The 23,113-nt window shown below is 57.8% G+C and overlaps 1 protein-coding gene across 1 annotated transcript in view; it reads left to right on the forward strand.

The window, feature by feature from the left end:
• Window positions 1-505: 505 nt before the first annotated feature.
• LOC132213903 (protein Daple-like) overlaps window positions 506-23,113 on the forward strand; it is an 80,542-nt gene continuing 57,934 nt past the window's right edge. Inside the window, 16 exon segments of the mRNA XM_059660784.1 lie at window positions 506-589; window positions 1,607-1,747; window positions 2,190-2,308; window positions 3,006-3,087; window positions 3,401-3,437; window positions 3,440-3,549; window positions 5,227-5,280; window positions 8,632-8,772; window positions 9,417-9,535; window positions 9,792-9,964; window positions 11,851-11,996; window positions 16,626-16,763; window positions 18,311-18,535; window positions 18,581-18,772; window positions 19,265-19,506; window positions 22,380-22,523. Coding sequence (XP_059516767.1) covers window positions 506-589; window positions 1,607-1,747; window positions 2,190-2,308; window positions 3,006-3,087; window positions 3,401-3,437; window positions 3,440-3,549; window positions 5,227-5,280; window positions 8,632-8,772; window positions 9,417-9,535; window positions 9,792-9,964; window positions 11,851-11,996; window positions 16,626-16,763; window positions 18,311-18,535; window positions 18,581-18,772; window positions 19,265-19,506; window positions 22,380-22,523 — 2,147 coding nt within the window.

Raw genomic sequence — 23,113 nt, forward strand, 5'->3', positions numbered from 1 at the left:
TCAAAGGAACTGATCAAATTTCTGCAATTTGGCTGATGGAAAAAATAATTAAAAATGGAGATTGGCAAAATTATGTTGAAGTGGTTAATTTACATTTATAAGTACATAGGATGTAGACATAGACCTTTTATATTTCCTCATATTTTATGTGCCCAGAATGATTTTAAATTTCACAGGGAGTGTGTCATAATTTTTGTGTATTCCAAAGCACTTAGCATTGGCCGGGAGCTGCCACAGCCTCTGACCCAGCTGTGTTCCCTGCTAGAGCCCTTTGGAATATGGGTCCTAGAGCTGTTAGGAATACACGCTCAAGAGCCGTTTAGAATTTGGGGAAAAGAGCCTTTTTCGAATGTGGAGCAAATAGCAGTTTAGAATGTGGTGCAAACAGCAGTTTAGAATGTGGGGTGATGAGCCATTTGGAATGTGGGGCGAGTAGCCGTTGGCACTGCTTGGCGCAGAGCTGGTGGGCTCAGAGACGGTGGGCCCAGAGCCTGTGTGCATAGCGATGGACGGTGGACACAGCCTCAGGATGGACGTTACTGTACGAGAGCTCATGGAGCTCTTTCTGCAGAGCACGCTGGTGGCGGGGGTGAGTGCACCTGCCTCCCTGTCCCATTGCGGGTGCCCTGGCTCTTCTCCCGCCCCCCTGGGGTCTCCACAGACCCCACCCTCCTGGACACTAGCAGTCCTGGGACTCAGGGGTCTTCACAGGTTTCCAAACTGGGGGCGGGGGTCCTGGCCTGGGAACCTGAGGGGTTTCCTACTCTGGAGCCCATGCACCAGGTGCAGGACCCCCTGGCGCTTCCAGCCCTGGACTGAGATGAGTTCACTGCTCCTGCCAGCGGGCTAGGCTGCGGGTCCAGGCTCTAGATGGTTTCGCTCAGTGGTTTAGAGTGTTGGACTGCCGACCAAAGGGTCACAGGTTTGATTCCCTGTTAAGGGCATGTCCCTGGGTTGAAGGAGGTGATGTCGGCAGGTGGAGGAGAGGCTGCCCAGTGAGGATGAGGCCATGGGCCTGCGCTCACACCCGGCAGAAAGGGGAACCAGGTGGTCCTGTGTGGCCAGTGGGGATGAGATACAGGCTCTCCTGAGAAGTATTTCAGGTTATGAATGGTTTCCTTAAAATATAAGATTGTCATGGACCCAACCTTCTGACATAATCGCTCTGATATTTTGCCATCTTCGCGTTAGATTTTATTTGCAGAATAAGATGCCATCCCTCCTGACCCTCCCCTCCCAGGCTTACCCTCTTTGTGTGACACATGGGTGGTGTGCGACTGAAATCCCTGGGACAGTTGAGGGAGCTCCCACACTGGGAGGAGTGCTGTCCGGTGGGAAGTCAGTGTCCTCCTCGAGCTAGTGTGACAGCAGCAGTGGTGTGTGAGGAAAGAGCTGGGCTGCAGAGTGTGGCTGCACTTGCTGAGGAGCCTGCCCGCCCCCACAGGAACTTGGTGGCTGAGGGTTAATAATGTCAGTGAGGTGGGTCAGCTGTGGGAGAGTGGGCCTAGGTCCCAGGGGGCGTGGCCTTGGGAGGTGGGTGCTCTCGGGGACCCCAGCGCTGCTCCCTGCCCGACCTCTGCAGCACCTTACCCTTGTGTGCCCTCAGGTGACCCACCACCAGGAGACCCTGTTTAACTTGCAGAGGTTGGAGGCCCCAGACATGGCCCTGGAGGAGCTGGAGTTTCTCTCCAGCAACATGACCTGTCGCCTCAGGAGGCTCTTAATTGAGCAAGACAGTTACAGGGAGGTGTGTTTGCATTTGCGGGTGGCTCAACAGCCTGGGGGACAGTGGGGAGGGGCCTGGGTCTGGGGCCCTAGTTATGGTCGCGCTCCTCATCCTGACTTCCCCTCAAGCTTGCGCACTGTCTGTCCTCCTGGCCCATTTCCGAGGGGGCAGGGTGTGGGCACTTTCCCTGCAGGGCACAGTCCCCTGAGACAACTGTGTGAGCTCAGAGGTTGAGCTTGGGGAGCCTGCTCCATTCCCTTGGCCCTTCTTTCTCACTAAATATATCCTCACTTCTTAAAAACTCCCCACTTTCTCCTGCCTCCCTCCTGGCTTTGCAGTCTCGGCTGCCATCTTCTCTTTTACTTTCTTCCGTCTTTTGGTCATTCTTCACCACGTTCTAGTGCGGGCACTGTGCCGGGCACAGGAGCACGCTGGTGAGACCCCTCTGTCTGCCCTGCTGTAGCTGGTCGTGACCCTGACCCAGGAGTGGAACACCAGCAGCCGCCCCAGCGAGGACACGCAGCCCCTGGCCGTGGAGCTGGCGGACACCAAGGCCACGCTGCGCGGTGTCAGGCAGGAGCTGTGAGTCCCCCAGTGACCCGGTCTTTCTGCTCTTGTGCCCTGTGTCACCTGCGTTGCTCACACATGTGGTTCACTGCCATGTGGTGCAGCAAAAGGGGCAGCTCTCACAGTGCCCTGGGGTGACGGGGCTCTGCTGTGAGCTGGGTCCCTGTTGGGCCCTGGGCTAGCCCGCTCCCTCCCCTCCCCGGGCCTGCACAGCAGGGTTCTGCGGGGCCTGTAGGGTTCCGGCCAGTCCAGACCTGTCAGACTCAGAGCAGCAGCCTGCCGCTCAGCCTCTGGCCCAGTGTGGGTGCTCTTGGCTGGAGGGAGGATGTGTCTCTCCCATCCCATCCAGTGGGCCTGCTCCCCCTTTCCTGCAGCTGGTGATGGCACCATGCCCACTTCCTGGGAAGCTGCCCCCTTCACCTCCCTGCCAGGGGGCCTCCCTGCCTGCCTGACTGTGGAGGGAGCAGTGGCTCTGGGGGCTCCTTCCCTGTCTGCACCTCAGAGGAAAGCTCAGGTCTGTGGTGTAGTCTGAGCGCTGCAGTGACAACTTAAAGCTCACCTTGGACTCCAGAGCGTTATTGCAGCCCCACGTGCAGAAGCCCTCCTCACTCCTAGAAGCCAGGACCCCCTCTTTCACCGCTGTGGTCTCCCAGGTGGTGGGCTTTCCGGGTGCTTCTGAGGAGCCCTCACCACGTGTTCTCATCGCCCGCAGGGAGGAGAAGACGAAGCAGCTGGCGGACGCCAGGCATCAGTTGTACCAGCTGGTGCTGGAGCTGCAGGAGGCCCGGCGCAATGTGAGCAGGAGGCCTATCCTGTGGGCCGGGGGTGAGGGGCTGGGACGCCACAGTCACCGGGACCCCAGGTCCAGGAACGTGACCTGGGACACCTCTCCCTCCTGCTCAAAGCAGCGCTGCCTGAGAGCCAGCTGTCCTGGGAGCTTCTGGGGGGTGACATGGTGCAGTGACAGCATGTGGGGCCCCCACACAGGGGCCTGCACATGGACCAGCTTGGCCGACCCTGGCTTCTCCTGGGGCTGCAGGGACTTGGGCCTTTCCCCAGCCCCGAGGGTGCTCTGAGCCAGGTCCCCTGCCTTTGCCCACCTCCCAGAACATGGAGTTGGCAGCCAGCGCCCAGGCTGCTCCTGCCCCCTCCCTGAGCTGGACTCCCTGAGGGAGAAGGTGAGGCGCGTGGAGAGGCTGGAGATGGAGGCGATGGGCCTCAGGCAGAAGGAGAAAGACATAGACTTCTATGCAGCCGCATGGAAGTGACCCCAGCAGGGTCAGGCAGCCCGCAGGCACTTGTTTCCTGGTAGAGAGGAGAGGGGCCATGATGCCTCCCCAGTTGGCCCTCTCCCTGCACCCCAGACTGTCTGCCAGTCCCCTGGGCTCCCTCTGGTAGTGGAAGGAATAGGATTGGGATTGTGGCTGAAAGGCCCTGATTCTTCTAGGACTTTCCCTTCTCCTCCTTCATGCTATAGTGATGACTTTCTATTCACTGATCTTTTTCTTTAAGACTCCTTGTAATCTCTATGGCTAAATCTTACCAGGACTGTTTCCTCATCTATAAAACAGAGATAACTGTACTAGTCTGTGAGGTTTATACAATGAAAGAGGTAAAATACCTGGTATTTGGGCAAGTCCCATATGAAGCTCTCCGTGGTGTAGCCTACTCAGATCCCGAGGTTATGGGCCTGTTCAGGGGAGGGTGTCAGGGCTGAGGGGGGATGGAGACCAAGACCCAGGCAGGGTTACTGATGCTCTGACCATGCACCCAGCTGCCTCATGTGAGCAGTGGGTTCAGGACCCTCTCTTCCAGTCTTGTTTGCTCCTCCCACCTACTCAGGGAATGGTTGTTCCCACAGGAATGTTGGTGGCTCACTGCTCTGCCCCCTGGGGAGAAGGCACCCTGGGTGCTGTGCCCAAGCAGCCCGGCCCAGGACGGGTGGGGGTGGGAGGCCAGCTCTCGGCTTTGTCCTGGAAATGGTCCCCTGGCCCTACTGGTGATGAAGGGCATCAATCTGCAGCACAGACAGGTGTGGGGCACGGGCACCCTCACTCACAGGTAGGAGGGTTGCGGAAGGTCATGTGCAAGCTTCCCCAGGCTGCCGCCTCCGCAGCCTCCTGCACACGGGGAACCTAAGGCAGGCCCACATCTCAGCCAACACTCTGCCCCGTGGATGGGGGTAGGTTTCAGGGCTCAGCCTCTGTCTCCGTGTCTTTTCCGGGCCTGTCCAAGCAGCCTCGCTCAGTCATGCAGACGCAGTGACTGAAGGCCTGTGTGGCGCCAAGCCCTGCGCCAGGAGCAGGGGATCTAACACAAAGCGAGACTCACTCCTGGCACTGGGGAGCTTCTGGGCTTTTGCAGGGTTTCCTGTGGGAACCCCTGTTCCGTGTTCTCAAGGTGCGTGCCTCTGGATAACAGCAGCAACATTTTTAATATCCTATTTAATAAGAGCCTAATATGCAAATTGTCCCCTTGGATGGGAGTTCCACAGGGAGGCCAGGAGTCCGACTGCTTGCTATGACATGCGCTGACCACCGGGGGACGGCGTGGAACATTGCTGGCATTGGCAATGCGCTGCAACCTCTTGCTGGCTAACCCGGAGCGGGGGTGACAGGGATGGAGGTGCTGTAAGAATGCGAGCTCGTTCTCACTCCCCCTGCAACCCTCCCCCGGGACGCCAGGGCTCGCCCGCCAGGGAAGCCCCTGAGCTCAGGTGCTGGGTGCCCAGGAGGAGCCCACCCTGCACCCGCACAACCTCTTTAAGGTGAGCCAGGCCACAGCAGCCGGGACCACAGGGGCCTGTGGGGCTCCTGGTGGGTTCGAGCAGGAGCTGGTCTGCAAGGCCGGCCAGGAGAGAGCGTGCTGCCCGCCGTGCTTCCGGGGGACACCACTGGGTGGACCAGAGGCCTACACTGCTCTCCGGCCCACAGTGTCTGGCCTTGCTCACCACATCTCCGTATGGAGACTTGGGCACCATGACTCAGGTATGGGGGGGAGGGGGGTGCATAGGGGCCAGGGGCCCAGAGGTCAGCTGTGACCTGCCCTTCCACACCAGGCGCTCACACTTCGATCTCCGGCCAGGCCTAGGGACCAACCCAGCAGGAATTTCATGCACCAGGCCTCTAGTCAATTAATCATTTTGCTGTGAAACTAGTAATGCCTTACACTTTCCATTAGTAAATGAATTACAAGAGAAATAGAGAGGTCCATGGAGACCAGGCCACATAGAGGATGAGTCACACTGTTCTCCAAGGCCCGTGTGCCAGGGCCCAGGGAGCAGCGAAGACAGAGCTTGCGCCCACATGCTTACATCACAGTGGTGCCAACAGCCCTGCAGACTGTGCAGAGCCTCCAGTCAGCCCTGCTGGACCAGGTTTCCTGTGTGCAGCTTGAGCCCCTGAGGGCAGGGGCAGGGCCTGTCTGACTGCATGCCTGGGCCTGGCACACACAAGTCACTTGGTAGTGACCTCACAGGCCAAGTAAAAACACATCTCAGCATGAAAAGACTTGCAACCTGGGGAGAAGGATGGAGGAATCAGAGGTGTTGTCTCCTTCGGACGGTGACAGTGTCGGGTGTGATGGGCAGCAGAGCAGAGAGCCAAACACGACTGTCACGTGGACACCCACCACTCTTGGCCCTCCTATGGGTGTAGGGGGAGCCACAGACGGCCTGGGTGGCCGTCCAGTGTCGCCACTGAGAAACATAAAAGGGGAGGGTGTCAGTGCCACAACCTGAGGAGACAGGCCTGGGCGCCCCTAGGCACAGCTGGGAAGTGGGGGTGCACCAGGGGATCCTTGACTTCCGTCTGCAAACGCTCATCCCACCTCTGCTGCCAGGGCCCGGGGTGGAGGACAGAGGCAGAGAGAGAGTGCCTGGAAGGTCCCGCTGGTCCCATGCTTTGTCCTTGGCTGAAATTCCCACTTCCAGAGCGCAGACGTGCGGGTGCCTTGAGGGTCCTGAGCAGCTGAGGGCCAGCTGGGCCTGTCTCTGCCCCTCAGAGAGGGATAGGCACTGAGCTTCCTGGGCAGGTCTTGCTCCCAGAGGCGGCGGAGGCTCCGCAGGGGAGTCCCAGCTCTCACTCCACTTGCTGGGTGTGGAGCAAGCCTTGTCCCCATCCATCACAGAAGAGGTGGTCGAGGCACCTCTGAGCCCCTCGTGCCCTGGCAGCGGGTGGCGTCGATAGGAACACGTTTCTAGTGAGCTTATAACGTGACGTTCTGACCACAGATGGGGCCCCTGGATCCGATCGTGCAGGGAGGGGCAGGGCGGGTGGTGGCAAGGCAGGTAGGAGCTGGGTTTAAGATCGGGCCCCGGGGCAGGTGGTCTCACACTCTCTGCCTCCTCCAGGCCCAGCCTTTGCCACTTTAGGACTTGGGCACAGCTTCTCGGGGTCTGGTCTCTCACTTCTGCGGTGGTGGGGTGTGCAAAGCAGGTTTAGATGTTTCTGCTGCCTGATACATGGGGAAGGCTGACACCCCCAGAAAACTGAGGCCCATTGGAAGAATAGCTGTAAATCATTTCGTTCCATGCTGTACTCTGCTTCTGGACACTTGTCCATCCTGCCTTTCCCCAGGTCCTTCAGGGCCCAACTCACATGGCACCTCTGACTCCCCCTCATGGTATGATTCAGCTGACAAGTGTCTTTGAACACTTCTGGGGGCCCCATGCGAAGAGGAGTGGCATAGTCCTGCCCTGCAGGAATAGCCTTGCGGGGGGCGGGCTCACAGGCCAGTTCAGTGTTGCCTCATAGTGGGCATTCTGGGTGCCCAGCATCTGACTCAGTGGGTGGGATAGAGTGGAGTTGAAGTCCTCAGAGTGGGCAATTCCGGCTGGGTTTTGAAGGCTGAGTAGGAGTTGGTTGTAAGGATGACTGAGAGGCTGTGCTATGGGATCCTTCAGGGCCTGAGAATATGGTGAGACTGGTAAGTACTGGTGGGTAGACACAAGATGAGAATTCTGGGGGCAGTGGCCAAGAGGGGAGAGATGGGCCTCCTTCCTGTAGAAGCCCCTCCATGAGCTCTGGCTCACAGCTCTGATAGTGGTTGGGGCTCCTTACCCACGCGGGCTCCTTAAGGATAAGGTGCAAGGCTGCTGAGGGCAGTGAAGAAACAGGACTGGACCTCTCCTGCCTGAATACAAGCCCAGCTTAACCTCTGGCTGGCTTTGTGACTTGGGGTTCATTCCTTAATTGACCCAAGTCAGCCTCTTCGTGTGTAGGAAGGGACTGTCCCTGCCTCCCTCTGGGGGCTGTTGTGAAGAGTGAATGTGGCAGAGACAGAGAGCACCTAGTGCAGGGCCAGGAACAGGCAGGAAGGGGGCTGCGAGGTTAAGCCAGAGTCACTGACCAAACCCTTCCAGCTGCCAGGCTTTGACCAGAACCGTGTCCACTGGTGGTAGGTGCACGGTTTCCCCTCTACCGAGAATCCGGGGTTCTGGCCCGTGCGGGGAAATGAACACGTGATGGATAAGCAGGAGCTACTGGCCCGCTCCCAGGTGTTAGAACCCGTGAGTGGGGCAAGCCTTGGAAAACAGCCCGCCAAGAGAAATGGGCATGTCCCCGTGGATGCGTGCTTGCAGACTCTGAGTGCATTCAGGGGAGACTCAGTCGCCCTGAGACTGAGTGGCGCTGGGAGGGCTTGTGGGGGTGGGGCGGGACCAGAGATGAGGGGGATGAGCTGAACAGCTCCCCGGTGTGTGCTGGGCACTGGGACAGGAGTGAGTGCAGTGGACGCCTCCCGTGAGGTTGCCTGTAGGGGCCCCACCATTGTGTTCCACCCCCAGCATGTGCCTGGCACACAGAGGCCATAGTACTGGTTTGCTTGTTGTGTCTTACAGACCCTCATTGCCGGGAAACTGCCCAGAGCTGTTGTTTCTCTAAGAGTAGGCGTGTGACATGTTCAAATAGGACCTGCTATTGAACAAAAGCTCCTCTGAATTTTGTTCCATGACCCAGATCAGTGGAGTGACTGAGAGAGGCCTAGACTCGGCCCTCAAAGCCAGGACAGACTCTCAGCCCCACCCCTTCCTTGTTTAAGAAAGTGGCTCAGCCACATCCCACACCTGTCAGCAGGTGCACGCATCCAACCACAGAGGCTGTACATGTCAGACACTCTCACAGTGTTCCCTTCCCGAATTTAAATAGTGTCTTGCTGCGGGGATTTTTCCATCTGGCCTGGCCTAATGGAGAAGGGCAGGGGCTCAAAAGTGGAGACAGAGCTTCCCGTGGCAGCAGGGTCATCCCTAGGTTGTTGGTTTGGGCCCAGTGACTGGAAGAGCTGTTGTCATGATCAGGGGCCTTAACCTGATGGCTCTCATGTGTGTTCTTGCTGACCAGGTGCCGACTGGAGACGATTATTTTTCCATGGACACTGAGAGCCATCTCCAGGACCATTGGATTTGGTATTGGATTGATAAGCTATTCGAGCGGGAGGAGGAGAATGTGCAGCTGAAATCGAGGCTGCACCACCTCCAATTGGTAGGACAAGCTGTGGTCACCACGTGTAGCAGAGATGGGGGCAGTTTTAGGTTCATGTTGTGCCCTTCTCTGATGTTCAGCTACTGGGTCGGTGCTGCTGCCAACACAGTGACGCTCTGAGGGCGGAGAGTCGCTTGCTAAGCTCAGTGGCTTGAGTGGGCAACACTGAAGCCTCCAACACAGAGAGGGCCTGATGCTATGTTGCTTTCCTGTGAGGATGGAGGGGTTGGGCCTCTGTTGCAAAAAAGGGTCTCCCTGGCGTTTATGATGTGGGTTGAGCTGTGATGTGCGAGTCCCTACGGCCTTTCCAAGGCATTAGGCCTGCTAAGGGGCCACAGAGCTGCCGTCACCATAGCACTTGCTCTAAAGCCCTGCGCTGTACGTCACTTTGTTCAGACACCCCTCAGAGACCTCGGGTGTCTTCATCCCCTAGGTCACTGGGTCAGCATACCTTTTAGTGGCTGTAAGTCTCACCGCTGGGCCATGTACTGGAGTCATTTCTGTGCAGCTGTGTTTTTGGAATTGAGCAGGGGCATGGAGGCCCTTCATCCTGAGGGAATGAGGACAGATGCACAGGGGCCCGGGCTTTTCCAGAGCGTGCCCCAGTCCACATCCTCACCCCCCACCCCCACTTCCTGCACTAGGCCCGGGACACAGACCAGAAATGCCTTGAGGAGCTGCGGGAAGAGATCATGGCCCTCAAGACTGCACAAGGGCAGAGTGTGGAGGAGTCCGCCCACCTGCACTGGGAGCTGGAGCAGCTGTCAGAGGGTAAGCAGCAGCCCCTGGTGGCTGAGAGCCAGCCTGGCTGTGGATCCTCTCTTACCCAGGGAGCTGAGCCCTTGGCTCTGAAACTCATGTGTCAGCCCTTCCTCTACCCAAGTAAATAGGGTTTTATTGAAGGGCCATTTGGAACTGTGTCATTGCAATTCTCCCCAAGAACATGAAGGGCCTGGCCACCTTGAGTCAGGCCGCGAAATGCGAAGGAAGTGCTGCCAGTTTTCTCAGCTTCCATTCAGCCAGTGCCAGGAGCTTCCAGGTGACAGCACGCTGATGCCCAGGGGGGTCTTCGATCTGTCGGGGGAGGAGTGGAAGCTCGGGATGCAGGAGGCGTCCCCAGTGGTCACTCGCCTCCATGATAGTTGTACCCGGGGCATGGTTTCCTCCGTTGATTTCATCATCGGACAGATGGGTATGGTCTGCTCTCCGTCTTCCTGGGCTGGGGCTGCTCAGTGGCTGCTGTTCAGGGGACCCAGGCCTCTTCCACTCCCTCTGGTGTTGGCCCCCTCCCAGCCCCCAGAGGAGGTGAGGGGGTGGCCAGGAAACGTGGGTGTGGTGGCCGGCAGTGCAGCAGGAGCCTCAGCACCCGGCAAACAACAAGCCAGTTCCTGTGTCCAATAATAGCACACGTGCACCTGAGAGTGCAGGTTAGGGTTTGCTTAGAGCTCTGCAGAGCCAGGAGGGCCTTAGGCTGGTTTGGGGAGGGGCTGCTTTTTCAATTCTGAGCAACATTCCTCAGCGTCATGGAAAGGCTGTTGAAAGCAGCTGGGGATTCCTTCTCTTCAAGGCGTCCCATCCACTCCAAACCTAAAATCAGTTCACTGAACTGCGAGTCTGTGTGAGAAGTTAGTTCTTTCCTTGGTTTGGTGTCTCCCCAGTCCTGGGTACCCAGGCTCTGGGAGTTCAGGTTCCTGGGGAGCACACTGCCCCCTGGTGGGACACAGAAGTGGTGCCAGCTGGCAAGGCCTGGCTCAGACCAGATGTGCTTGTTAGAGACCAAGGTGGCTGATGGGGTTGGAAAGCCTCCCTGATCCAGATGCTCAGTGCAGCTTGTGAGGCCTTTCACTGACTGACTTCTTCTTCGTGTTCCCAACTCCTACTGCTCAGCTGGCAGCTCACGAACAAAGCGTGAACGTACTTTGTGTGGTTGGGGTGGTGGCTTCTTGAGTCAGAAAGGCCTGGTTTAAAGTCCTGGCTCCTATACGTGTTAGCCAGGTGACCTCTTCTGCACCTCAGTTTTCTTATCTGAAAAATGGGGGTAATGAAGCTGCCTCACAGGATTGCTATGGGTATCTTGTGAGAGGAGGCAGTGAAGCATTAGGCTGTGCCTGGCCCACGGGGCGCCAACAAAGGATCCCTGTTCTCCTCGCCCTTGTCTTATCCAAAGATACCCATTGCTCTGCTTCTTGGGGTGCTCGTGAGCAGCCCTACTAGCAGTACAGTGTGATAAGGCTCCCAGAGCTGAGTGTGTGGCCTGGAGGGACAGGCGAGGGTCAACCCTGACCCCTCAGACAGTCATGTTTTCCTCCTGAACAAGCCCCGGGACTTTCCCAAAGTCACACACCTGCTGGCGGCAGGGAGGGGCCAGGAACTCCCATTCTTCTCAGGTCTGTGCTCCCTTTCTATTCCGCATTGAAGCTGTTTAATAGCAAAGGAGGACATTGCCTTTTTCTACCTTATGTTTTCATCTCACTTAGAATTTTAAAAGCAATTTGGATACACTGTCTCATTCTCTTTCAATGCAACTGTGAAAGTACAAAATGAAATCTCTGACTGAAGGACCTTACCCAGAGATGGCGAGTACTGGGCATATGCGCCCCACAGCCTCTTCCACCCACAGACATGCGGTCAATGATCGTGTCCCCGCTACACCCTCGGCTGAGCCACCTGGATTCCCACCACTCTGAGTCTGGCACAGAGAGCTCACTCTCTTTGCCATCTCCGTTAGTCTCTGAAATCCTTGGCTTGACGGTCAGGTTAAAACGTGGCAGAAAGTGGTGCCAGCAATTCCACTGTCTTGAACGTTTGCATTGGCTCCTCTCTACCATCACCTGCTTTCTTCTTAAGCTCTGCTTGCTCCCCTAACAAACCCAGCTGAGCCAGCAGAGGGGCCATAACCGCCCGAGGAACCCTCAGGTGCAGACAGCAATAGCGCCCTTGGAAAAAGGAAGGGCACCCCGCTGACCATCCCAGACCCTCAAGCCTAGGGCTCAGGGTAATGGCCATCTCAGCGCCGGGGGCAGAGAGCAGAAGCTGAGGCCCCTGGAATATGGGCTCTGACTCCACTTTGCTCTTCAGCCTCCAGCTGCTTCCTGAAGCTGGACAAGGAGAAGCAGAGCCTCCATGACACCGTCCAGGGGCTGCGCGACGCCTCCCTGGCCCTGCAGGAGAGCAGCCTCCAGCGCCGGGAGCTGGAGAAGGAGAACCAGCAGCTCAGAAAGCAGGTACCCGTGGGTGGTGTCCAGAACATACAGGCATGAAAGTGGCCAGGGGGAGCACCCAGGTGTCGGTGAGCATGCACAGTTGGGCGACAGGCAAAGTCCAGTGCAGCCACTGTTATGGTAGGGGGACAGGAGGCCTCCTGGAGAGGCGTCACGAGGCAGCATGAGGAGTCCCTGCAGCAGTGAGACCGCACATGATGGACCTCTGTGTGCCTCGTTGCCCTCATCTGTGAAATGGGGTTAGCGATGCACCCACCAGTAGGTGTGGTGAGGATGGTGTGAGTTAGTGCAGGCAGAGGGTCCAGCCCGTGGTGAGTGCCTCATGGAAGGAGAGCAGCGCCCTGTTAGAAACCATCAGGCGGGCCCGGGAGAGAAGCAGCGATGGAAGACTCGCTCCCGTGTGGAGACCATGGATGGGCCGTTTCAGGGCTTGGCTGCTGGTGACAGGAGCACAGTGCCCACTCTCTACTTTCGGTCGAGGGGATGAGGAAGAGGAGATGGCTGGACTGCATTGCCTTTCTGGACAAACCAGGTCTTCCCAGTAGCACAGTAGAACAGACATCTGGGAGGACAGACAGGCTTACCAGCCAGGTTCATCCTACAGTTACCAGGACTCCATTCACATGGCAAGAAGGGCCCTGAGAGGCTAGCAACAGCCTCCCTGTGCAGGTCATTCTGGGTCAGAGGGCCTCAGTCCATGTAGCCAACACGGGTGACACAGCTGCATCACGGGCTCTGAGCACACCTTGACGGGTGCCCGGATTCCGGGTGAGGAAGGCGCAAGGTCACTCTTGCTTGCTGACCACCTGGCAGGACTGGTGCTTTCAGGTGTCTGGGTGTCTGTCCCGACCGGCCCAGGGGCTCTGCCAGCGTCATTTGCGGAGGCTGCCCTGGCAATGGAAGGGACGTGGGCTGCAGACCGGAGACCTGGGTGCCGCTGGTCACAGCTCTGCTGGAACTTCATCTCTGGGTGAGGCTGGGACCGCCCCTCCTCCTGTGCAGTGGTTTCTCCAGGCCTCTTGTGGGGCGTCCGAGGTTCCATGACTCAGGCTTCTCGTCCTTTGAGGCTCCGTGCGCCTAGCAGCAGAGCAGCGGCCAAGCAGCGTGTCCTCTCCCTGGGGGCCCGGAGGAAGGCCCTCCTCGTACCGCGTCACTCTGTGCAGCGCAACTCAGGGAAAGCCACCAGACAGCCTGGGTTTTAGATTCATGTGGGCGGGCACAGTGAATGTCTCTGTAAATGGCAGCTCAACCTCTGCCGACATAGAAAGGCTTGACCTTTAGAAAGATGAGAACCTCCAACGGGGCGGGTCCTCGGGGTGAGCTGCAGAGGCCTGCGCTGTAGCCTCTGGCCCAGCTCCCAGCAGGGCTGAGAAATGATCTCTGATGCTTCTCCTGCCCTCGGCGTCCACTCCGGTCCCTCCTCCGCACACACAGGACAGGTGGTGGCTGCCGCCTCCCCACATGACTCCTTAGCCCTGTCTCTCGGGTCCCATCCCCACTTCCTCTCCTGATCAGTTCCCTGTAGGACCCCAGGGCAGTCCTGCCACAGCCCTCAGAGACCTGTCTTGGCTCTGAGCCCCTGGTGGGAGGGAGGGGCCACAGTTCCCAGACTAGCGCTGTCCCTTGTTTGCTGCCAGGAGCCCTGCGAAGGCGGCCCTTCTGCTCTCCTCCCTGTCCTGCTCAGCCCGCTGGGGCCTGGCTGCATCATGGGTCCTCCCTAATGTTGGATCGATGGTGCATCTGGGCCATCAGCTAAAAACCACAGGGGACGTGGCCTGACATTGACCTCCCTGGAGCCAGGACAGGCCCATCTTGGACACGTCCAGACAACGTGGCCCTCTGGGAGGTGTCTGAGAAGAAGGGACCAGGGTCAGCCAGGACAGGCGGCTTGGAGTCCCAGGCCCCCGGTGCCAGCTCGGCTCTCCCACCACCCAGTGTCGCCCAGGATGTAGGCTCCCTTCGGTCTGTGTAAACCTTAGTTCCCGAAGTTCACGTCCTTCCCTGTAACTCATGACCTTTCTGTGGACCTTAGAGAGGGTGCGCCCCCCACCCTCACTTGGCACTGACATCCTCAGACTGCATTCCTCTTAGGAAGAGGGCAGCCCTTTGGGGCCTATCGTGGGAACACAAGCGCAGCACAGGGGCTGATGGCAGGCCCCTGGCACCCGCGTGCTCTGGGGACCTGGAGCCTCCACACAGGAGCCCGCGGCCCAAGCCTGGTGCTTTGAGGAAGACAGGAAACCATCTCAGCCCAGTGAGCTCTCAGAGTGGTTCTCAACCTTCCTAATGCCGCGACCCTTTAATACAGCTCCTCATGTTGTGGTGACCCCCAACCATAAAACCATGTTCATTGCTACTTCATAACTGTAGTTCTTCTACTGTTATGAATCGTAATGTAAATATCTGATATGCAGGATGTATTTTCATTGTGCGCGACCCACAGGTTGAGAACCGCTGCCCTAGGGCCTTCAGGGAAGGACAGGAGTGAGAGATCCAGTTCCATGGCAAACAGAAGCAGAGAAAGATGGGGGTGTCCAGCGGGTGGGGGGTGCTGGGGGGGCATGGGGCAATCACAGCTTCAGACAAGAAGCAGCCATGCCAGATATGTAAAGGTTGGACATAACATTCCTTTCACTGGGACAGATGGGGGGCAGCGGGGAGAAGGATTAGCAGTAAGACAGGGAGGTGGGTGAACAAGGCAGGAAGTTGGGGGGCACACACCCCAGGCCCCGTCTGAGAGAGCAGGCCTGGGGTCGGCCCACTGCGGTGCGTTCGGCTCTGCCGCATCCTCACTGTGGGGCTCTGGGCAGATCACTGGACTCCCTGGGCCGGTATCCTTCTCTGAATGAGGGGGATTGACAGCTGTGCAGGGCCTTCCCCCTCAGGGCCAGCTCCAGAGCAGGCGCTGCCATCAGGGCAGATGCCTGCTTCCTGCTGAGCCCAGACCTGGTGCTAGGAAGTGAGGCAGCGATCAGGAAGGAGAAGAAAGGTGTTCTCACTTGTGAGAAAGACTCAGACACATAGCTCCTTGCAGCGCCTTTTGCTGTTGACCCTGGCTGGGTGGGGCTGCCCCGTCCTCGGGTCCCCATGTTGGGGCAGGGGGCTGGGTGTGCCCACAGGGTGCTGTGAGGGCACGGATATGAGCCCCACTGTGCCTGGCCCTCCCCCTCATGGGGAAGAAGCTCCCTGCCTGATACTTCCTAGGAGTCTGGAGACAGTGCCCAGACCTGTGAGATAAAGGCAGGGCGGCCTCGGCCCAGGAAAAGTAGGCAGAGCTGGCATTAGAGCAGCGATCCTTCCAGGAGTTTGTCAACCTGCCTGTACCAGGCCACCCCCAGCCCGGTGAATGGAGCCGGCTCTCGGTCCTGCTGCTCACTGGGTTGCAGGGTGTCTGAAGGTCCTGCCCCCAGAGGTTCTAGTCAGTGGCCTGAGGTCTCAGGTGTCTAAAAGCTCTGAGAGCCACCTGATCTGGATCGTGGGGCTCCTCTGTTTTAGCTTTAGAGCCATCATCCCAAACCAGCATCAGGGTCAAAAGTCAAATGCAGGCTCTTGGGCCCCAGCCCAGAATGACCATGTCAGAAGCTCTGAGGGTGGGGGGGGCCTGGCGCTCTCAGGAGGGGTCAGCTCTTGTTGTACCTGCCCCCTGCCAGGTGTGAGCTGAGCATGTCACCCTGACAGAAGCTGGCGCCCATGCCTGCTGCTTGCTGGCACTGTCAGTTAAGGACACCTGCTCACAGTCACATCGTTAGCAGGGAATGACCCTCTTCCCGTCCCCTGTGGTCATGAGTTTGTTGTCAGTGGGAAGGGACAGCAGCACGGGCCTCGCCTGGGAGTCGCACCTCAGGGCCCACCCTGAGTCTGAATCTGCATCCATCACGGTGTTCAGGTGTCAGGCACAGAGTGTGGGACTTGCAGGTCCAGGCAGTTCATGTTCAGGGAGTGGGCACTGGTGGTTCCCGCAGAAGAGCTCCGTGTCGGGCCGCTGATTGGGCAGTCGTCCAGGCAGGACGGAGCTGGTCTGGCCTGGGCGCAGTGGGGTGTGGAGGGGGAGCCACATGGGGAATGAGGACAGGCCTTGGTGGTCCATTTACTTGGAGGGGAGAGGAGGGAGAGAGATAGCAGAGGACCCCTGAGAGCAGCTGGATGAATAGGAATGTCACCAACTGGGTGAAGTCCCTGTAGGACATCCAGTGGTGGCTGCTGGCCCAGGAATGTGGCCTGACCCTCAGGACAGTAGTGGACACGGCCTAAGACGGAAGCATTGAGAGTGAGCAGTGGAAAGCTGGGAGGGAAGCTGACCGATGGGTGTCCATGGCCTTTTTCTCTACCATGAGCTGGAAGTACACACCATGGGCTGAGAGGTGATGGTCCAGGGTATGGGGAGCTCACTGCACAACTAGGCCTGACCTGGGCAGCGGCTCAGGGACTCCACCCAGGAGCCAGGCTTCTCCCTTCCTGCTCTGCAGCCTTGGCAGTGGCTGATGTACCTCCCCAGGAAGTGGGCAAGAAGGTTTCCCTTAAGAAAAGGCCTGATAAAGTGTTCTGTGGGGCTGACAGGTTTCGGGTTTGCTTTAAAACACAGTTCACTCCCTGAAACGGACTTTTGCATGGGCTGGGTCTTTGGCTCCGCAGATTGAAGACTGGCAAGTCCAGATGGAAAGAGAAAAGCAGACCAGCCGGGATCTGGCGACTCTCTGTGAGGAGCTGGTGGAGGAGAGAGAACAGCTGCTCCGTGACATCGAGACCCTGAAGGCTGAGGAAGCCCAGGAGGTAGGCCCTCCAGCGCCATGCCTCCCCTGGCGCCCCTGCCTGCAAGAGGGAGAGTCCAGGACCATAGGCTGTCCTGGGAATCCAGCAGTGATTCCCGGGTTACCAGTCTCTTCCCTCAGCTGCAGCTCACACCAGCAATTCCAGCCACTGCAGGGGCGCGGGGACAGATATTGCTTCCCAGGGACACTGGCAATCTTTTGGTTTTTTCAATCTATTTTTTATTTATTTCAGAGGGGAAGGGAGAAGGAGAGAGGGATAAAAACATCAATGATGAGAGAGAATGATTGATTGGCTGCCTCCTGCATGCCACCTACTGGGATTGAACCAGCAACCTGAACATGTGCCCTGACCGGTAATCGAACCGTGACCTCCTGGTTCATAGGTTGATGCTCAAGCATTGACCCACACTGGCTGGAGATCACTGGCCATCTTGTTCATGATTGTCATGACTTGGGGGAGGAGAGGGGAGGTGCTCCTGGCTGTGCTCCAGGCTGTGGTGGGAGAGGCCAGAATGCTGCTAAATGTCCTGCAGCTCATGGGACAGCCCGTAGGACAAAGATCCCCCTTCAAATGTCCAGCTTCACACTCAGAGCCTTGGATAACCTCCAGGGTTGACCTGCCTCACCCCACAGGAAGTCCTGGGGTAGGCAGCCCAGTGCTGGGGCAGCGGCTCAGGGACGCCACCCAGAAACCAGGCTTTTCTCTTCCTGCTCTGCCAGTCTTGGCAGTGGCAGTTGTACCTCACCAAGAAGTGGGCAGGAAGAATGTGGAGTGTGAAGAGACAGAGGGAAGGCCTCCCGGGATCCTCTGTGGACATCTCATTGGCCACACCTGACACATGACTAACCCTAGCTGCAAGGGAGGCTGGGTATCAGGCACTTGAGTTGTTCAGCCTCTCTAGTATTGCAGAAAAGGGGCTTGGGGAGGTGCTGTGTAGACTTAAGAGGCATGCATCTACCCTCCCCCAATACGGCTTCCAGTCTAGGAGGTGGAACGACAGGTGACTTGAGACGTGTGCTATTGAGGGAATATACGTGGGTCCAGGGAGAGTCTTATTAGGTGGAGGACATTTAGAATCACGGTGCAGGGCTTCCCTGAGTAGCTGTCAATCACACTGAGCCCTGGAGGATGAGAAGGAGCCAGTGATGCTGGAGGCCGCGGGTGGAGGCAGGTGAGCATTCACAGCAGAGGGAAGATCATGTGCAATGTCTGCAGGGGAGAGTGGCGTGAGGGGCGGCCACAGAGGTGGGCGGTCAGCTCTCGAGCCATTGTGAACCAGGGTAAAAAGCACCAAGGAAATCACTTTCATTGTTTTAAGAGAAGATGTGGTTTTTGTTTCTAAGTCATTTGGCTTCTGTGAAAGTGTTTAGACTGGAACTGTCTGGGTGGGGATCTCCGTGCCTTCACCTTCTGTCCATATCAGGCCTTTGGGAAACGTTAAGACGTCCTTTAGGTCCATGATGAAATGGGCATTCCAGGCCTACACTTTAGGTCTCCAATTTGGACCGAAATCACGCCTGTGTCATTTCCATTGTGTCTTCCTGCAGTTCAAGGATCTTAAACAACTGGTGCGTTCACTGCGGGATAGTTCACAGACCAGCAGCAAGGCCCGCATGAAGGGCCAGAAGACTGAGAAAAAAGTGCTCCTCCAGGCGGTGACAGACACCAAAAGGAAAGTGACCATGATGGAGTGGCAGCGGCGGCAGCTGTGCCGGGACCTGGAGCAGGTGAAGGCGCAGGCGGCGCAGGCACAGGAGCTGGAGCACAGGAAGGTGCGGGTGAAGGAGCACGTGGTGCGGACACAGAAGCTGGAGCAGGAGCTGCATCGCCTGCAGGAGGAGATCGAGAAGCTGGCCATGGAGGTCAGCGCCCTGACGACAGCCCCCGAGAGGGTCCACGCCCTCGAGCGGGAGAGCCCGGACCTGTTGCTGGAGAACCAGAGGCTGCAGACGTCTCTGGACACCCTGCAGCCCGAGGGCCTGGAGCAGGACAAGCAGCTGGACACCAGGGTAATTCTTGCCTCAGAATGAGTTAGGACGGATTCCTCCCCGGTCAACTTTCTGGTGGCTTGAATTCGGTTGGATGGGTGTTGTGTAAATATCGGAGAAATGGGTTGGTAGTGCTGTTCAGGTTCTCTATGTCCTCACTGATTTTCCATGCACTTTTCAAAGTGATCAGAGAGGGTACCCAAGGAGCTTATGCAGAGAAAGGGCACAAATTGCCAAGAAAGGTCACATGTGCAGAGAGGGGCCCAGGAATAAGCTTAGGCCCATGGGGCAGTCCGTTTCTGCCGTGGGCCTTCCCAGAGCAGCTCCTTGAGTGCAGGGAGAACTGTCCTCAGCACGGCTGGGTGCTGCCTCTCCTGAGGGTCCTGCTATTTTGGTGTCGACACTTGACCTGCTCTTGGCCCCTCACTCCGTGTGGGGACGTGGGGATCCGGAGTCTGTGGTCCCCCTGGGCCTGCACCTGGTGAGGCATCATCCCCTTCTCCCTCCCGGCAGGTGGAAAATTCCACTCTGAGCTCCCAGAGCGCCTCGCTCACTGCGCTCACAGAGCAGAACACGCAGCTCCAGCACCAGCAGCTGGCGGCAGCCCACAAGGCCCTGCAGCAGGAACACGCGTGCCTGGGCGCGCTCCACGAGCGCCTGGCTAGGGAGCACGAGGCCCTTCTGGACAAGTACCGCCGCCAGAAGACACTGCTGAGTCGGACCCTGAAGCTGGAGAGCAAGGCTTTCAGTGACAGGTGGGTGCCTGAGGCTGGGGGTGAGGGACAGGCTCCCCGGGCTCCTGTCCCCCCTTCACTCTGGCCCCTCATGTTTCCTCTGGTCCCGCTGCTTCACAGCGAAGAGAAGTAAATCCACCTTCACCCTCAGCGATGTGGAGTTGATGTGGCTGGAGACTGAGGGGCAGGAGGGTCCCCCAGGGGAGAAGGGTGTGCCCACTAATCCCGGTTCAGGGAAACCAGGTGTCAGCATTGGGGTCCCAGCTCCTGGGGGATTCCTACCCCCTCTTCCTTTCCTCTCCAAACCAAGGACCAGGAGGAGAAGTCACCACAGCTGCCAATTTTCAGGGGCGTGCCTTATCTAGCTCCCAGGCCTTTTCCCTGTCCAAGTCTCAAAGTCTGCACTTCTGATTTTCTTTTTTTACTTTTAATTTTGGAAAGTTTTGAATATATGGACGTGTACAGACTAGTATAGTGAAAACCCCGTGTTCCCCTCACCTGCAGCAGCATTACCAATACTCTGCCATTCTCATGTCATCTTTACCTCTGACTCTCCATATACCTTTTTAAGGTAAAATTGATGTACCTTAAATGCATAAATCTTAACTTTGCACTTTTTCAAAATCAGGGCTTTGTGTGCATGTTGTCAGCCAACTTCGTCTGAGCTCCTGCCAGGCAGATCCCTGATTGCAATGACCCCAGCAGGTGCACCGGGACCCAGAGCCTGGGGGAAGTGAGATGTACAGAGGACTCCAATGTGGTGGGGAGAGAGAGGGAGAGATGCACTAAAGAGAGGCTCTCCCACACTTGGAGCAGCCCAGGAGGGAGCTGTCCACTTCCTGTGCTTGTGAGTTGTCCCTGCTGAGTTCTTCCCAGGCCTCTGCCTCAGCAAGATGCTAGGCAAAGGCTGGGGCTCCCTGGGAGCAGCTGAGGTGCAGGGATTTGGCATCACAGGGACCAGGAGGGCACTGAGCCTGCAGAGCCTGCGGAGGGCGCCTGCTGCTGCATGAACTTGGGGGAGATGACATACATTTACACACTCACCCAGTGCTTCCTGTGGACTCTCCCCAGAGCCTTCCACCCCTTTCTCCACCCAGATGCCCATCCTTCGGGGGTGCCGAGATGTCTGCTCCTATCAGACTCTCGTTTCTTCCAGCCAGAATGAGCATCTTCTGCCTCTTGGCATCTCCATCTCTGCCTCCTCCGCACCCATCCTGTGTTCACGAGATGCTTAGTGAGCACCCACTGGGCGCCTCGTGCTGTCTAACATGGTTTGAATGCACCCAGCTGACTACTGATGGGAGCCTCCTGTGGTGCCCACCCCTCACCAGGTGCTGCGGGCCCTACCCTCAATGATAACCGTGTGGATATATTCTTATGGCTGTTAACATGGGAAGGTTTGTACAGGTGGCATTTGACTGGTCTGAGGGAGGAGTTCATTGCTCTGCCTATGACTCCTTGCTTGGTGGACCTACTGTGTGATTCAGTGGTTTTTGCTGGTTGGACAGATAGCTGGAGGCCCTTGGTGTGTCTGCAGCAGGGCTGCAGGTTGGAGGTGGAGGTGCCTGGAACACTGGCCGGGGGCTCTGTATTCATTTCACCTGACACTTAACTGAGACACTCGCTCCTTCCTTCCCCTGGTGCACATGCACTGGGTGTCAAGCCTCGTACCCGGGATTCAGTGGGGAGAAGCACTCGCAGTTTCTGCCCTGCAGGAGGGTGGTCACTGATGGTTGCGATATGCTTGATCCTGTGCTTTTCCAAGACACAACAGGGAAGCAGGAGGTGGGGACCCTAATGGTCCATAGCCCTGTTTGTCAAACCTGGATGAGAAAGATCGCCGCCCTGAAAGCCCAGCAGAGCCATCACCCCCACCTTCCATTTCCCATGTCTGGGCAGCCTCCACTTGTGGCTAAAGGCCACAGGAAGGAATGTTTGTCTTCCAACAGCCGACCAAGCAGGTGTGTGTGTGTCTGAGTCCGCACAAGTCTTGGCTCCAGGCAGATGGTACAAGTACAGCTGATATGGGGTGGGCTTGGATGGAGGGCTGCAGGCAGGGGCTGAAACCCTGGAACTTGGGTGGACTCTGTCAGCCTGTCTCTGGGTGTGGACACCTCAGGAAGGGGGTCTGGAAAGGGTTTTGCCTGCCTGGGGAAGATTGAAAGGTGATGACTCAGTCTCCACCTTGGACCTGGGGAGGCCCCTGAGTCTCCTGAACAGGGAAGGTTCCTGCAGGAGGAGGAACAGCCTGGGGCTGGTCAGGGGCTCCCTCTTGTGCTCTGCTGCCCTCCGGAGAGGCTGTGTGGGACCCTCTGCAGACTGAGACAGGAAGGAAATAAAAGCCCGAGCTGAGGGGGAGGCTGTGGGAGAGCAAGGGCAAGGGCTGGACTGGGGGTGCCTTGAGGAGCCATGAGGGTGTGCAGTTGCCCATGATGGCTGCTTGGGCCCCACCAGGCAAGACTCTGGCCCCCAAGCTGCCTGGATCAGAGCAAGAAGAGTCGTGTTCCTGAGCTGGGGCGGAGGGCTCACCCAGGGCCCATTGAGGGGGATCAGCTGTTATGGGCGGTGGAATTCTGTTGTGTTTGCAGTGGTTTCTTTGAGAAGGGCGTGGAGTTCATAAAACAGTGGTTTTGTTCCCAGTGGGATGAAGGAGGGAGGCTGCTTTGACAGGGACTGGAAGGGACCATGGAGACACGTCGGGTGGGAGGAGGGAGGACTTGCCTCCTGGGCTGGAGGAGACCCCCGGAGGTGGCCCAGTGACTGTCCCCTCTCTCTGTCCAGCCCTGTACCATGCGGATCCCCCTCTCCCTCAGCTCTGCAGAGAGAAGCCGCTCACCCAGGCTTTGAGGTCTCCCTGGGTTTCCATTCCTAGCGGGTGTGTTTCCCTTCAACAGATACAAGGACCAGCTCCAACATAAGGCGGCGCTGGAGCAGCTGGGGACGCTCTTGACCACCGAGCGGGAGGCTCTGCAGCAGGAGCAGAGGACGAGCGCCATGGCCGCCGAGGAGAACCAGAGGCTGCAGCGAGAGCTGGACAGGTAACCACCAGTCCCCCTGCAGCGCCTCTGCCAGGATGTCATTCAGACCCACTCACTCAGCACCCACTGAGCTGAGCTCAAGTGAGACCCCTGGTGATGGTGCATTTTTACCAACCCTTCCCTGGAAGCCCCTGGTGGGAACAAGGTAAAGGGGCCTCCAGCTGGTGGCTGGAAGGAAGGACTCAGCAGCTGGGATGGGGCATTGTCTCGGTTTGGACAGTCTCCCCTCCCACAGTTATGATGCTGATGACTGTCGGGCAGGGGTACCTGCATCCTCTCACACCAGCGATCCCATGAGGGAGGGGGCGTGGTCCTCAGCATTCACGCATTCCCATTTGTGAATTCACATCCTGGCTGAAATGCACTGGTGACCCCCAAATCAGTGCCCGTGGCCTGTCATGGACGTGCCCAGAGTGGGAGATACTGGAGTTGCCTGATGTGCACATTTGCAGCTGAGGTTGAACAAGGCCTTTGACCCCAGACTTGTTTCAGCTCTCACCTACCAGCGTCCTCTTCATGGGCCACTGAGTGCCATGGTGTTCTATTTTGTGTGCTTTGGAGGCGATTTCGCTGTTTGAAATGGCCCCCAA

Source organism: Myotis daubentonii, chromosome 12 (genome assembly GCF_963259705.1).
Source record: "Myotis daubentonii chromosome 12, mMyoDau2.1, whole genome shotgun sequence".
NCBI classification, from domain to species: domain Eukaryota; kingdom Metazoa; phylum Chordata; class Mammalia; order Chiroptera; family Vespertilionidae; genus Myotis; species Myotis daubentonii.